Source organism: Daucus carota, chromosome 4, assembly GCF_001625215.2.
Source record: "Daucus carota subsp. sativus chromosome 4, DH1 v3.0, whole genome shotgun sequence".
Classification (NCBI taxonomy): Eukaryota; Viridiplantae; Streptophyta; class Magnoliopsida; order Apiales; family Apiaceae; genus Daucus; species Daucus carota.
The window spans coordinates 28,124,467-28,138,595 of NC_030384.2; the positions used below are offsets into that span (position 1 = coordinate 28,124,467).

Below are 14,129 nucleotides of genomic sequence, written 5' to 3' on the forward strand. Positions count from 1 at the left end.
GCCACTTCTATAACTAAGTTGGGTTCTAACGGTTGAGTAGCACAATTCAATTTATCCACAAAGTTCTTTGATATAAAAGACTTAGTAGCTCCAGAATCAATTAATACTTTTGCATCTAAAGAATTCACAATAAGCATACCTGCAACCACATCTGAGTCCTGAACAGCATCTTTCATCGTCATATTAAAAGTTCTGGCTCTTAGTTGTACTGGAAGTGTCGGTGTTGGTGATCCAGCTATCCTCAGAACATTTGCTTGTTGAACAGGCTCCTTGCAATCTCTTGCCATATGGCCCAACTTGCCACACTTAAAACATGTCACGCCCTTCTTGCCCGAAGTACTAGTACATTCTGAAGAATAATGACCCTTCTTGTTACATTTGAAGCATGTGATGTTAGGCTTGTTACAGATTCCAGAATGCTTCCTCCCACAAGTCTTACATTCTGGGGCCGGAGGTCTATTACCTTTCTGTTGCTGATTCTGACCGGAGAAACGGTTACTCTGTCCAACATTTCCGGGCTTGGATCCTTGAAATCCTTTATTGGTTGGGTTGTCAGAACCTTTCCTGAATTTACCTTTAGACTTTCCACTTGATTGCCCTTGACTTTCTTCAGACCTTTCAAATTTTCTTTTCTTATTATCATTCTCTCTTTTTGACATCTCACTTTCACCTTCCACAATCATAGCCTTCTGAACCACTGCAGCATATGTTTGGAGTTCAAAAACGGCCACTCGACTACGTATCCATGACTTAAGACCTTGTTGAAACCGTTTTGCCTTTTTGTGTTCCGTATTCACATACTCTGGCACAAACCTTGCCAATTCTGAAAACTTTGCCTCATATTCTGCTACTGTCATACCTTCCTGCTTCAATTCTAAGAACTTGACTTCCAACTGATCTTGTAAGTATTGAGGTAGATACTTTTCCAAAAATAACTCCGTAAACCTTTCCCACGTAATAACACCATCTCCTTCTAAGGTCTTGGTGGACTCCCACCAAAAATTTGCCTCGTCTTTCAGGTAGAAACTTGCATATTCCGTTTTCTTATTTTCACCCACCTCCGTTAAAGCAAAAGCTTTTTCCATTTCCTTTATCCAGGTTTTCGCTTTAATTGGATCTGTAGTTCCCCTAAATTCAGGTGGGTGGAGGGATTGGAAAGCTTTAAAGCTTCCGACTCGAGGAGCTTGGGGCTGCTGGTTCAAAGCAGCGGTTTGCAGCTGAAGAAGACGGAGAATTTGAGTCATGGTAGGGTCTTCTTGATCCCGACCTTGATTCTGATTACCCTCATCTGGGTTTGTTGGTGTGGTTGACATTTTTCTGATGAATAGACAAGCAACCTATTAGGCAACATGCTAACATGGCAATATATCATAAAAGAATCTCTTCTTATCCACCTTATATATATAATTCCAACATTTTAAACTTTTAGCACATGCAGCTCTATTACCACATAAGTTGCTTGCCATATCATAGAAATCATAAGGTAAGAGTTCAGGGTATTATTCTGAAACATAGGTATTAAGCATAGGTATTATCTGAAACTAATGTGAAAGGAACAGTATGGTGCAACAATGTTATGAAAAGAAATGCATAGGTAGTTATAACGATAATCAGGGTTACAAAAACAAGTTTGAAATGAAAGACAACACAATAATGTGGCTACATGATCAAATAAGGGGGAAAACTGAGAAATATTCCATAAGTGTCACCAGCTGCAAACCAACTACTACAACCAACAAAACAAATCTAGGATAATATGGGTCATCTTGATGACTCGGCACCAACTCAAGTAACTCCAATCCTACTGGTGTAGAGATACAACAACTACAAGTCACATATTCCATCCACCTGGCCAACTTATACACCTTATAAGCCTAGCCTTGGCATCACAAGTCAATGACGCTCATCTAAACGTCTTCGACTCTAACTCAGACACGCTATTCTACTCTTATAAACTTAACTCGTTAAGACTATATCCAATAATCTCAACTGAACCCTATATGGGTTGGGAACGCACAATTAACTTATGTGGTTCTCCTAAGGCCTGCCTATTATAACTTGTTTCAGGGACCAAAACCTGTAGCTCTGATACCAACTGTGACGCCCTCCCAATCCGGGGTCTAGATTGAGGAGTCACAAATCAACTTTAACATGCACAACCTGGATTTAGCAATATAAATACTCAACCCCTTTACACCACAAGGATCTTTAACAGGTGATGGTATGAAACAAGTTACAACTACTAACCAAAATAATAAGTTATAAACTTATTACAAACCCTTAATAAATAGCATCAACCATAATTCCGACTTGGAATTATATAAAACATCTCAAAGGTACTGTTTACAACGGTCCATACTAACATACTTACTCCCCACTGACTATCCAAAGCGTCCTCTACCTGAGCTGGTAAAGTAATCTAATGAAACAGAGAGGGGGATGTAGACAGTCTAACGAACTGAGCACCTAGGACTGGCCATCTTCCTCTTGCTTAGCTGTCAGGGTTAGATAAACAACAGAATGAGCTACAAAAGCTCAGCAAGTAACTATAATGAACAAATAAATTAAACTATTCAACAAAATAAGATGGAGAGTTTTCGATTATAGACTAAAGTTACAAAGGTCATAATAGAGATTCAAAGTTCAGGATCATTACATAAAAACTATTTTTGTAAATGAATAATTCATAAAACATTCCTCTTTTCAAAACTTTCGTAAAATTACCCCTTTCATAACATTTTCCTTCAAATCAATCCTTTCATCAAAACTTTATTTTCCATCACAAAAATATATCATTTTCAAAACAGTCCAACACCTGGACAATTCTTTTCATAAAACATTTTACTCGATTGGAGTGTATAACGCTCTGGATTGCACGGGTGATCAGCCACGTACAATCCCCATACCGGACTTTACAGTCCCTCTGGACGTGAATAGGGTACCCGAAAGGCAACTTATTTGGCCTTTCAAATGCCAGCCCTCACTGGTCTTCATAATGTGCCAGCCCTCACTGGTCTTCATAATCAAATAGCTGGACCGGCGTTACTCGGCCACTTACGCCTCCAATCAATAGAATTCCGTGGAAAACCATTAAATTGGAAAACTTTCTTCTTTAAAAATATCTTTCGTTTTAAAAAAAAAACTTACCAACTTTCCAAATCATTTGGACACTTGCAATCACTTGCAAGTTTAAAATCATTCTTAATTTCAAATATAGAAACAAGATCCATATTCTTGTGGAGGTCAAGCATATGGAAAGGAAATATTATTCAATCAAAAGATAGATATTCAGGATAAGAATATACTGGATACGGAAACATGATCTTCATGAAAGAGCTCGCGTTCAAAAGTGAGACAATATATTCAATGAGAAAGGAAATCAGGCTTTCATAATTCAAAGGGTAGTTCAGAGGTGACAGTACTTATCATCATTTATCAATAAGTTGCTTAAGAGAGAGAGGAAAGTTACTTGCCTCAACTCGTTTTCCACTTGATAAAGTAATCCTCTAACTGTCACCTAATGGAGTCTTTCCTTTCTTAAGCTTCGCGACCTCGTCTTTCGAATCTACACGCGTAATAATGCTAACTTTAGTATCCCTTTCAATACTCAACATTCACTTAGGACGTCTAAACTAACCTACCCCATCGATTCACGTATCATTTACTCGTATATAAACTTCATACAAATACACATGACATAATCACATATAACTGTAACACGTAACACATAATAACATTTGTCACATAATATATTATAAGCAGGTAAGTTAATAAAATACATAGGCGCGCCTCTAAAAATTATTATTATTATTATATATAAAAATTCTGGCAGCACCTCCTTTGTTTTATCAACTTCCAGTCGGACTCAAGCCGACACCAACAACCCAAAACAACAGCATAATCAAGTAAAACTTCTATTACAAAAAAATATACATATATATATATATATATATATATATATATATATATATACCTCATTTAAAACCAACCAACAACTTTATTGTCTCATCTTTCACCATTTAACTAATACCAAAGTTAAAATTTTATAACTCAAACCAAAAATCTAATTATTCCAATAAATCCGGAAGTTCATTTACTTAAATTTTCATATTAAACACTTTTCCAGACTCATTCATATAGCCCTTCAAATAAATTAAATACTGATTTCAATATTCTAGCCAATGACAGCTCGCCACGTCATCATCTTCTTCACCACATCAACCAGAATTTCTCTCTCCTCGAAGTCAACTGTCATAGCCAAACTTTGACCGCCTATAACTCATTCATTTTTAATCCGATTAACATGATTCAAGAGCCTATTCCAGCTAATTTTTCACAAGGAATTCAAATATGTCATTTATTTTAAAATCAGAGTTCATATAAGCCCTGAACGAACTGATTTACAGTAGCAGCCATTCCACTTTATTCCGGAAAAATATAAACACATAATAACATAATATACTCATCATATGAACACAAAACATTTAGTCAAACATCAACAACACATAACCAAACTAATTAAACCCTTTTCAAAAATCCAACATGCAACTCAGATTTCACATTTAAACAAGATAATATGAATATTTTTTTGGACTCAAAGTAGCATCATCGTCCCCGCCGGCTCACCGGAGCTCATCACCGGCGGCGGCAAAACCCGGAGGTGCCCGAATCGGGTCTCCAATCACGGGTTTCACCAATGAACCATCGTTTAAGCCAAAGCCCCATGCTAATTTCATCAAAAACGAAGCATATTTTCAGAAATCAAACCCGCCACAAAGTGGGTTCTTCAAAAAATCAGACCATACATACAACTATACATACATACGAGCAAGTATCAAGAAGATGGTGACGAAAAGAAACTCAATTCAAGTCTCACCTCCAAGAGAGAGCAAGAGTTTATATCTAGTGAGAAGAGAAACAAAAGAGATAGGGTTTGGAGAGTTTTGCTCGCGACCCAGAAGAAGAGAATGGGGGGTGGGGGTCTGAATTAAGGGAGAAAAACGCAGGGGGTATAATGGTCATTCTGCATTAAAAACTGATTTTAACTTTACATTAATATATGCTGAAAATCCTGAAAGTGAGCTTGTAAATTATAAAACTGCTATGAAATTGCTCTGAAGAACTCGAACTATATTTTTAAAATATAGAATATGAAATTACCTCTCTCCCCATATTTTAAAAATAATTTTTGAGCGCATAGATTATTTTATATGAATTTTACAAGATAATGCACAATAATTGAAATAATGACTAAATAAATCATTTTAAAATAGTAAATCACTAAAATAGATTCAACGATCATTTTTAAAAAGTCTCTAGGGATATTCTAGAGATAATAAAGCAAATTACATGATTTTATCACATCTCAAATATTTTACAAAAATATGTAAGCTCATATACTCATAGTTTCACATGATAAAATATTTAAAATTATCTAAAGCCACATCAATCACATATTCCAACACGTACAAGTCATATAGCACGTAATCATACATCCCACAATCAAATCTCATACTTTCATTTAATTAATGTATCAAATTATATTTATTTACACTTTTCAATTTCCGTCATTTGCGTAAAATCCGATATCCTTTATCGGTCATAAATTCACTTATCCACATAACCGTATCAACACATACGGGTCACAAGATCATGTACCCATATATTTCCCATAAAGTTAATAACCCACTCATTTCTCGTTTAAATCCTCGTAAATTATCACTTTTCGGTTCCTTGACCGTTGACTCAAATTCATAAATCATATACCACCTCATCCAACTGGAATATAATATAATATTTATTTATTTTCTAATTTCACATAAAATGGCACATTTGCATATAATATTCGAAATACAAGTCGCGAAATTCCCGGATATTACAATTTGGGAGAAATGATACGGGACTCGCTGGGAGAGATGTCTAGGGTCTTTTTTTTTCTTCGGATCAGTCTGTTGGGAATTTAGGTATCATTAAACACTCATGACTCAACTACCATATCAACGGTAAAAAACTGAAAATAACTCATTCCAACCAAATATAACAATCACATTCTTTTGATATAAAATATGGGATGGCTTGAGTAAGTTTAATTTTTTTTTAAATAAATAAAGAATTGGATTGGAAGTTAGATGTTGATAAGTTAATTAAGTGTCTGAAAAATAAGTATAAACTCTGGGAAAGAAATTAGCATTTTCAACTCAAAAATATTTTTACTTATTTACACAAACGTGTCAACAAAAACAAAAGCTGAGTAGCCAAAGCTGCTCCGGATAACAAACACGCGGAATTTAAGTGATTTTTTTTTGTCAAGAATTCAAGTGATTTTGACTCGAATAAAGTCTTTGATTTATTTAGATGGTTTGAGATACAAAATTTTGACCCGGCTGGAACCAACATTTGCCCAGCCCACGATCCGCCTCCATTGAACACACGTTAACTTATTGGGAGTCGATAAAAGTCTATGAGATCGTTTGGGTGAGCTTAAAATAAATGTTTTTTTGCTTAAAGTAAAAAGGTGAAGTAAAAGTAGAAACAAGTTAAGACTTGTAAGTGATTAAACTGTTTGAGAAATAAGCAGAAATCTTAAAACAAAAGCGGGTAATCTTAACTTTTTTTTAAGTGCTTGTTGACTTTTTACACAAACAGTACAAATAAGTGCTTCTAGAAGTCGGTTTATAATTACCCGCCAAACACCACCTATATATCGAAATTGCTCTTAAATACAATAAAATTTCTTGAATATGAGATCGTTTGGGTATTACGAACACATCATATGACTTCTCCGCAGCACACCAGCAATGGAAGCAATGCTTAGCTTTGGACCGACAATAACAAAAAATTACAGGGTTCCCGCTGAACTCCGAGCAGTAAAACACAATGCATACACCCCTTGGATGTTCTTAATTGGTCCTCTTCATCGAGACAAGCTTGAGTTGAAATATATGGAGAAGGAGAAAAGGAGATACATGTCACATTTCTTTGACAGACTAGAAGAACAAGGCAACTATAAGCAAACATTTGTAAACAATGCTGAATCAAGCGTAAAATCTGACCAGACATTGGCCCGGGATAAGTGTCACAAACTTTTAATAGAACTGGAAAATGAGGCTCGAGAGTGGTACGCTGAAGATATCGATTTGGACAAACGTCAGCTAGTGGAGAGACTGCTCCTTGATGGTTGTTTTAAACTTGAACTCTTTTACAAGTAGAATCAGGTGAACTTACAGAAGAATAAAGACGATCCGCTATCAGGTAATTTGGCGATTGTAAGAACTCTGAGAAATGATTTGATGCTACTCGAGAACCAGATACTACCTTTTTTTGTTCTGCAAAGGCTTTTTGACCTGATACCGAAGAATGCATCTGTTGGCTATCCAGAAGTTTCTCTTCAAGAGTATGTTCTTCTGTGAAAGTTATGAGCAGCTTGATTCGCTCCCCAGAAGACGCTGATTTACTTGAGCGTTTAGGAATCATCAGCATAAAATCAGCTGAAACAGATATGAATGCTTCAATTTTCTTCAAATGTCTATGCAGAGAAGTTGTTTTGGTAGACTTCTGCTATGCAGATTTGTGCAAGAAGGTTAATGATTATCATATCCCTGTTTGGAGGTGGCGCAGAGTGAAAGGATATTTCAGAACTCAGTATGTTGAATGTAAACAAGATTATTGCCAGCGTTCTTTAAAATATTTAGTGACATCTTGTATCGTCGTTCTGGGATTCTTGCAGGCTTTCTATACCATTCGAGGTTATTATTATCCTCCATACCATTAACACTCGTTTCTTACTTGAGATCTCTTCAGAAACAGACTCGCCGCTCCATGCTTTGCTACTGTCTTCATCCCCCTCTTAATAATATGGTCTTCATCAAGATATGACTTCGAATGCCTAGCTACCCTCTCTTTTAAGAATATTAGTTCAGTTTGTCTTGTTGTTCTGTGATATAAACAAGAGCCAGCTTGGCTTTTGTGAGAAAGACTATGTATCTGTATTATGTTTTGTTTATTACAAGTTGATGAATGTTAATATGGTAAAAAGTTGTTTATTACAAGTTGTTTTGTTTAGCTAGAAGATTAACTGAATTGAGGTATGTTAGACGGAGGAATTTGGTAATCATTAATAAAGATGAGGTTCGTAGCCGGAACTAAGATATGAGGTGGTGGTGTTTACTCTAACTTACAATTCAATGCATCCATGTTGATAATGATAAATACTTGCCATTAATTTACAAATTACTGAACCAGCATTTCGAAATGAATAAGGAATTGAATGCTTTGTATTTACTTAAACCTACAGTCATAAAATGAATCTGCACATCACCTAAAAATCTTTAGACTATCTCTAGCTACTATATAGATCCTAATGTATCCAAACAAACAAATTAATGTGGTAGAGGCAATGAAGTTTTATGTACAGAATATTTGTTACCAGCTGGGGAACCACAATCAGAAATGAGAATTATATGAAACTGTAGCCAGATCTGCAATGACCATAGGCAACTTCTTGATGTAAATGATAAGTCTCCTTAAACTTTCCCTTGCTATTATAGTTAAGTCCAGAATGTCATCAGCGCTAGTGTAGATCCAAAGGTCGCTGGAGTTTACTCTCTTCAGACTGTCCCGACAGAATGGGCATGACTTGGAGCGGGAATGCCTGCAGGAATTGTACCACTTGCATGAAAATGTTTGTTTACACAATCAGGGAATTTTTTTGTAAAAGTTAAACTAGCAGATGCAGAACCGTGAGGATGTGATCCTAAGTATCACCCTCTTTTGATGCTCACAATGAGATGCAACAACTAATTACCACACTCGGACATCTTTATTTTATCCTGGGACGTACTTTCTATATATTACTATGTTGATAATTTATGATCCCGAAAGTAATGGAAATGCATATTGGCTACCATACCAGAGAGCAAGCATTTCTGTACAAGCACTCGTGATTGAGTGATCACTTCACAGTTCACATACTAGTATTAATCGGATTGATAAATATGATTCTGAGTCACATAGTAACGAAAACAACAAAAACAGTATGAGCTATGGCATAATGTGGTCATGTTCTACAGATGAGCTAACTGCTCCTAATTGAAAGGGTCGTCTTAATCTTAAGTGCAACCTTATTCAAGAAACCGAGAGCAGGTTTTGGCAAATGCTTAGGAAAAAAATCAGGAGTACACTTGAATGCTGAAATTAAATGTATTTGTATGTAACACACTCTGATGTTGAGTTCCCCAAGCTTATTTAAGAAGCTGCTAAATAAATTATGTTAATATTCAAACTAATGTCATCACTAAAAAGTTTGTGCAAAGAATTGGAACATTTCCTTACCACTCTCTATAGCACTTCATGCACAAGTTGTGATTGCAACTGGGTAAAACAATCTTGCTGTTCATCTCCATGCAAATGCCACATTCCTCCTCTCTCTCTATTTCAATTTCACTCAGCTTATCTCCATTCATCTCCTCCCTTCTTCTAAACTTTGTTGCACAAAGCTCTTTCTGTTTCGTATCTTCAATATCACTGATTCCGCTTTGAAGTTGCAGCAGCGAGGGGAAGATCACACCTATTAATGATGAGAAGATATGAGGACGAAAGCTACAATGTTTTTGTGAGTTTTCAACAAAAGCTTGTAACTACACGATTTTTAGAGTAAACAAGAGAGTAACATTCACTTAGGAACTATGCAACTCATGTAAAGGATCATACACAGAATATTTTTATTTCCAATGAATCACTGACCATAAAACTCTTTAATACTAGCTTTTCGCTCATGAACATACATTGATGTCTTGCCACCCTCATATGCCTGCAACGAACCAATCAAACATCATTCAACTTTAAAAGGCACCACAAGGGACAGAACAATCTATGCATAAAGCCAGAGATCTAACCTTATAAATTAATATCCTGAGCAATCCGAGGGCACCAGCAAGATGACAGTCGGTCCATTGAACAAGAAAGAGAAAAAAATGAGCACGAGAGCTGTAAGACAATCTCATCTGCAAGCATGCTCCATCATAGTCCTCGGGATACTCAGAAGCCCTGCATTTCAAAACAGAACATAAACCTCTGAAACTAATAAGTAATTCTTTTAAAAGCTCAAAATTTAAATCCACAGATTCTGACTACAAAATTAAAAGCCATAAAGGAATCACTTATAACTTGGCGGCAAAGGCCATCTCTTCCCCTTCTCGGTCCCATCCTCATTACAAGTTCATGATCGAGTTCGAATCCTTAACCCCTTCTCGTGTAATCAAAAATAAAAATCTAATACACTGAACAATATCTAATGTACCAATAGAAACTGAGTGGTGTTAATTATTAAATAACAAGATTAATCAACTACTAACCTACTTTACTATTCACAGCTTGTATAACCAACAACTGAAAATGAATTTAATTTTAAAAACTACGTAAAAAACAGATAACCAGATGATCAAACATGAAACAACCCAAAATTCAATTGAAACATTCTCCCTTTCTCTCTCTCTCTGTCTCTCTCCCACCCTCCCCCATCCCTCTACCTCTCTCCCCATCCTCTCGCTCTCTCTCATGCATAAACACATCACACATAGTAGTATAGTACTAAGATAATCGCTCTCTCTGTCTGTCTCTCTCTCTCTCTCTCCCTCCTCCCTCCCTCTCTCCCACCCTCTCGCGCTCTCTCATGCATAAACACATCACACATAGTAGTATAGTACTAACTACTAAGATAACTCTCCAAATAAACTACAAGTAAAATAATACCAAAACTGAAGAAAAGAGAGAGTAAGGAATAAGTACAGAGTATTAGCATGTTGAATATCAGCTTCAAGAGCTTTAAGTGAATCCTTAAAAGACTTCCTCATCCTCTTCTTCCTCCCCAACAAAAGCCCATCAAACTCCAAACCAAACCACTCTATAAAATATAAATATGTATATGAGTATGTGAAGTGGGTTTAAGAGAGTACTCGAACAAGGCGTTTGATCAAGAAATTCTCGTAAGCGAAAAAACAGGATTCGTGGGCTGGCTCTGTTTCACACACTGAGTGTGCGTTATGGCTTGGAGTGCACGTTTCTTATATATTTATCGTATCATAAGCTGTAATATCTAATTAATAGTATGTAATATATATGAATCTCTGACAAGTTGAGGAAGATAGCAAGATACTGTAATTTCTTACGTATGTCATTATATATCTATCAACATATTCTATGATTTTTTTGAGTGTTTGACTAATATTCTTCCTCTGTTTTCTTTATACAGCGCTTTCACGTGGGTTGTTTACGAATCGAGTTGTTCGCGAACAAACTCAAAATCGGCTCGATAAAAACTCGATTCGCTAAAAACTCGAGTTTGAGCTTACACACATATGTGTTCGTTAAGAAAACGAGCTTAAGTCGAGTTTTTAGTGTGTTCGGCTCGAGCTCGGCCTAAACTCTTTCGGCTCAAGTTCGACTCGTCAAAACTCGAAAAAATACAATATTTTCAGGATATTTTTATAATATATACATGTTACTGAACTCAGAATTAAACATCTAATAAATCTATAGATTTTAGTGATGTAACCAAAGTTTCGGAAAAAAGATAATTTTATTTGATTTGCTATTTTTTCAGTCAAGCATCAGTGTGACTAATACAACTAACCAGTGTTTAGTCTTGGATTGATGTTTTGATTTTTTTAAAAAAATATTTTTCATCGATCCAACCGTATGAAATATCAACATTTATATATTTTAGTGATGTAACCAAAATTCTGGAAAAAATAATCATTTTGTTTGCTATTTTATCATTCAAACATGGTAAATATAAATATTAAATTATATGAATTTAAAATATAAATAATAAATTATATTATGACGAAGTGGACTAAGAAATACATACAAATTGAAAAGGAGGTTTCGATTTATAAAAAAACTTAAATTTAAAGATGAAATTTAGGATGCTTCTAACTCTTAAAGCCACGTTACAAGTTTGGGGACGTGGATATACCACGTAGTTTATTACTATTATAGTGGTGGAGGTTGTCACGTTACCTTGCAATAGACAGAAATATGACCACAAGCAACACTAATCTTCCTTAAAACTTTAACCAAATTTTAAGCTACTGCATGATTGCAATGCTAAACCATATAGTATAATTTTAAAAAGAGCTTAACCACTAATGATCAGCATCGGGACCAATGACAAGTTCAAACAATTTATCAAATAAAAAAATTTACATGAACTTATAATCGAGTTTTGAATAAAATTTTACCAATTTAAGCTCCTGGAAATGAAGTCTAAGAGCAAATCCAATAGTAATATGTATAATAGTTCTCTATTTTCATTGGTGATACTGAATATGTAAATTTTTTGTTAAGGGTTCTAATAATTACTCCAATAAAGTTATCTATATTCATGCTTATGTAAATTTATACCTAAAAACTTTGTTGGATCAACAAATATAACCAACCAAACATGATTCACTATATTTTTTGCTAAGGAGAGGGGGTTCACTATATTTTGCTGAGGGAGGGAGGGTTGGAGTTCAAATTTTTTTAGATAATCTTTAAAAATGACACATAGATACCGAATAAGCGTCACCTAAATAATTTTATCTAAGAACTTTTATTATTGAAGATGCTCTTGAAATGAACGTGAGACCTTATTAGTGTTCGAGAAATGTCTGGAACTGCACTGAAGTGGATCAAGGTGGGGGACCGATGGCATGGTTGCTTAGGGGAACAAGTCTCTGATGTTCACATCACTTGTTATCCATTGAAGGATGTGGGAGTTGCAAGACAACTGTTCGAGTATGAAATGAATATTTTTATGATGTTCCTTTACGATGATTAGATGGATTAAATTGAAGAGTTAACTAATTGTATGGAAGTTCGTATTTCAACGGGAGTGTTGGAGTATCGGTTATAAAATTTTAATTTAATTAATATAAATAATATTTTTAATTATCCAAATATATATATATATATAATTTTATTATTTCTAAGTAGTCTTTAATATAATTATCAATTAATTATTAACATCTTTCTATTTTAATAATCATTTGACATTTTACCCAAATTTTAACGATCATTAAAATGATAGTCTTTGTTTGTCAGTTATATTATAAAATATAATATCTTACTATCTGTAAAAGTAATTATTTTGCTATACAATGCAAGTTGTTTGATGTATATAATAAAATAATAAATTATATTTTATCTAATTTTAACTTTAATACTCTAATATTTTTAAATATCATTACGTGAAATTGACAGGCATATTGTCCATGCATGTCCCACTTAGAGTTATTCTTGGAAAGTTTTTGGATGATTGTTTTTGTATCTAAACACGTCACCTTTGTTATATATGTCTTCATTGTCCTCGCACGAATATCTGCTTACGTGATTGTTGACATACAAATCGTTGAAATAATAACAATCATGGACTAAATGGAAACCATCATAGACCACATCACTGTATATGTATATCATCATCACATATTCAGAATTCACTCTTTCATCGACTCAATTCGTCCCGATTCACTAAACCCTCGTTAAAACTCCGGACAAATTTTAGACAATCCCAAAATTCTGGACAGGTTCCAGACAACCTCATCCTCTGTATATCATTATTTTTAAATAAAAAATAATCCCACTCAATCCATCTCCAACTCATTAAAAACGTCTAACCCTACTAATCTCACCTAAATCTCGTCTGGGTCCATTTTGAGATCAATTTTGATCCCAAAATCCATATTATTCTACATTCTAGTATTTGTATTGAAGTAAGATCCCGCATATAAAATACCAAACAAGATTTTATAACTTGCATCGTGTGCCGGTTTTCTCAATTTGAAATGACTAATTGCCCTGCAATTTCAAAATTTGAGGTTTTCTCGTGTCTTCGTTTTATGCTATTCAACCTGCTGCTTCTGCATATACTTGAAGAACATATCTACTCATTTGTTAACACGAACGTCAAGACATGTGAGAAATGCAACAGAGTCTCAATTTCCACAAACTTCTCTTTACAGCTTACAACCAGAACAAAAGTTGTCTTTTAGAAAATTAATCCATAATAATTTATCTCCGTACATTATACAGGATGTTTACAGAGTTATTTCCAACAATATTTTAAGGAGCTATATATCATGTATATTTTC

At 34.8% G+C, this 14,129-nt stretch overlaps 1 protein-coding gene across 1 annotated transcript; it reads right to left on the bottom strand.

Moving 5' to 3' along the window:
• Positions 1-8,196: 8,196 nt before the first annotated feature.
• On the bottom strand, positions 8,197-11,117 carry LOC108217853 (E3 ubiquitin-protein ligase AIRP2). Its single transcript, XM_017390742.2, has 5 exons — positions 10,786-11,117; positions 9,894-10,044; positions 9,742-9,808; positions 9,331-9,565; positions 8,197-8,650 (listed from the first exon to the last, which is right to left on the bottom strand). Exons 1-5 carry the CDS (start codon positions 10,848-10,850, stop codon positions 8,443-8,445), a joined length of 726 nt encoding a protein of 241 aa, XP_017246231.1. The 5' UTR covers positions 10,851-11,117; the 3' UTR covers positions 8,197-8,442.
• Positions 11,118-14,129: the final 3,012 nt, after the last annotated feature.

Coding starts and splice junctions, on each gene's coding strand:
- LOC108217853 (XM_017390742.2), bottom strand. CDS start 10,850: ATGAGGAAGTCTTTTAAGGATTCACTTAAAGCTCTTGAAGCTGATATT. Junction 9,566..9,741: donor TAGTATTAAAGAGTTTTATG/GTCAGTGATTCA, acceptor CATCATTAATAG/GTGTGATCTTCCCCTCGCTG. Junction 8,651..9,330: donor ATGAAGTGCTATAGAGAGTG/GTAAGGAAATGT, acceptor CAATTCCTGCAG/GCATTCCCGCTCCAAGTCAT.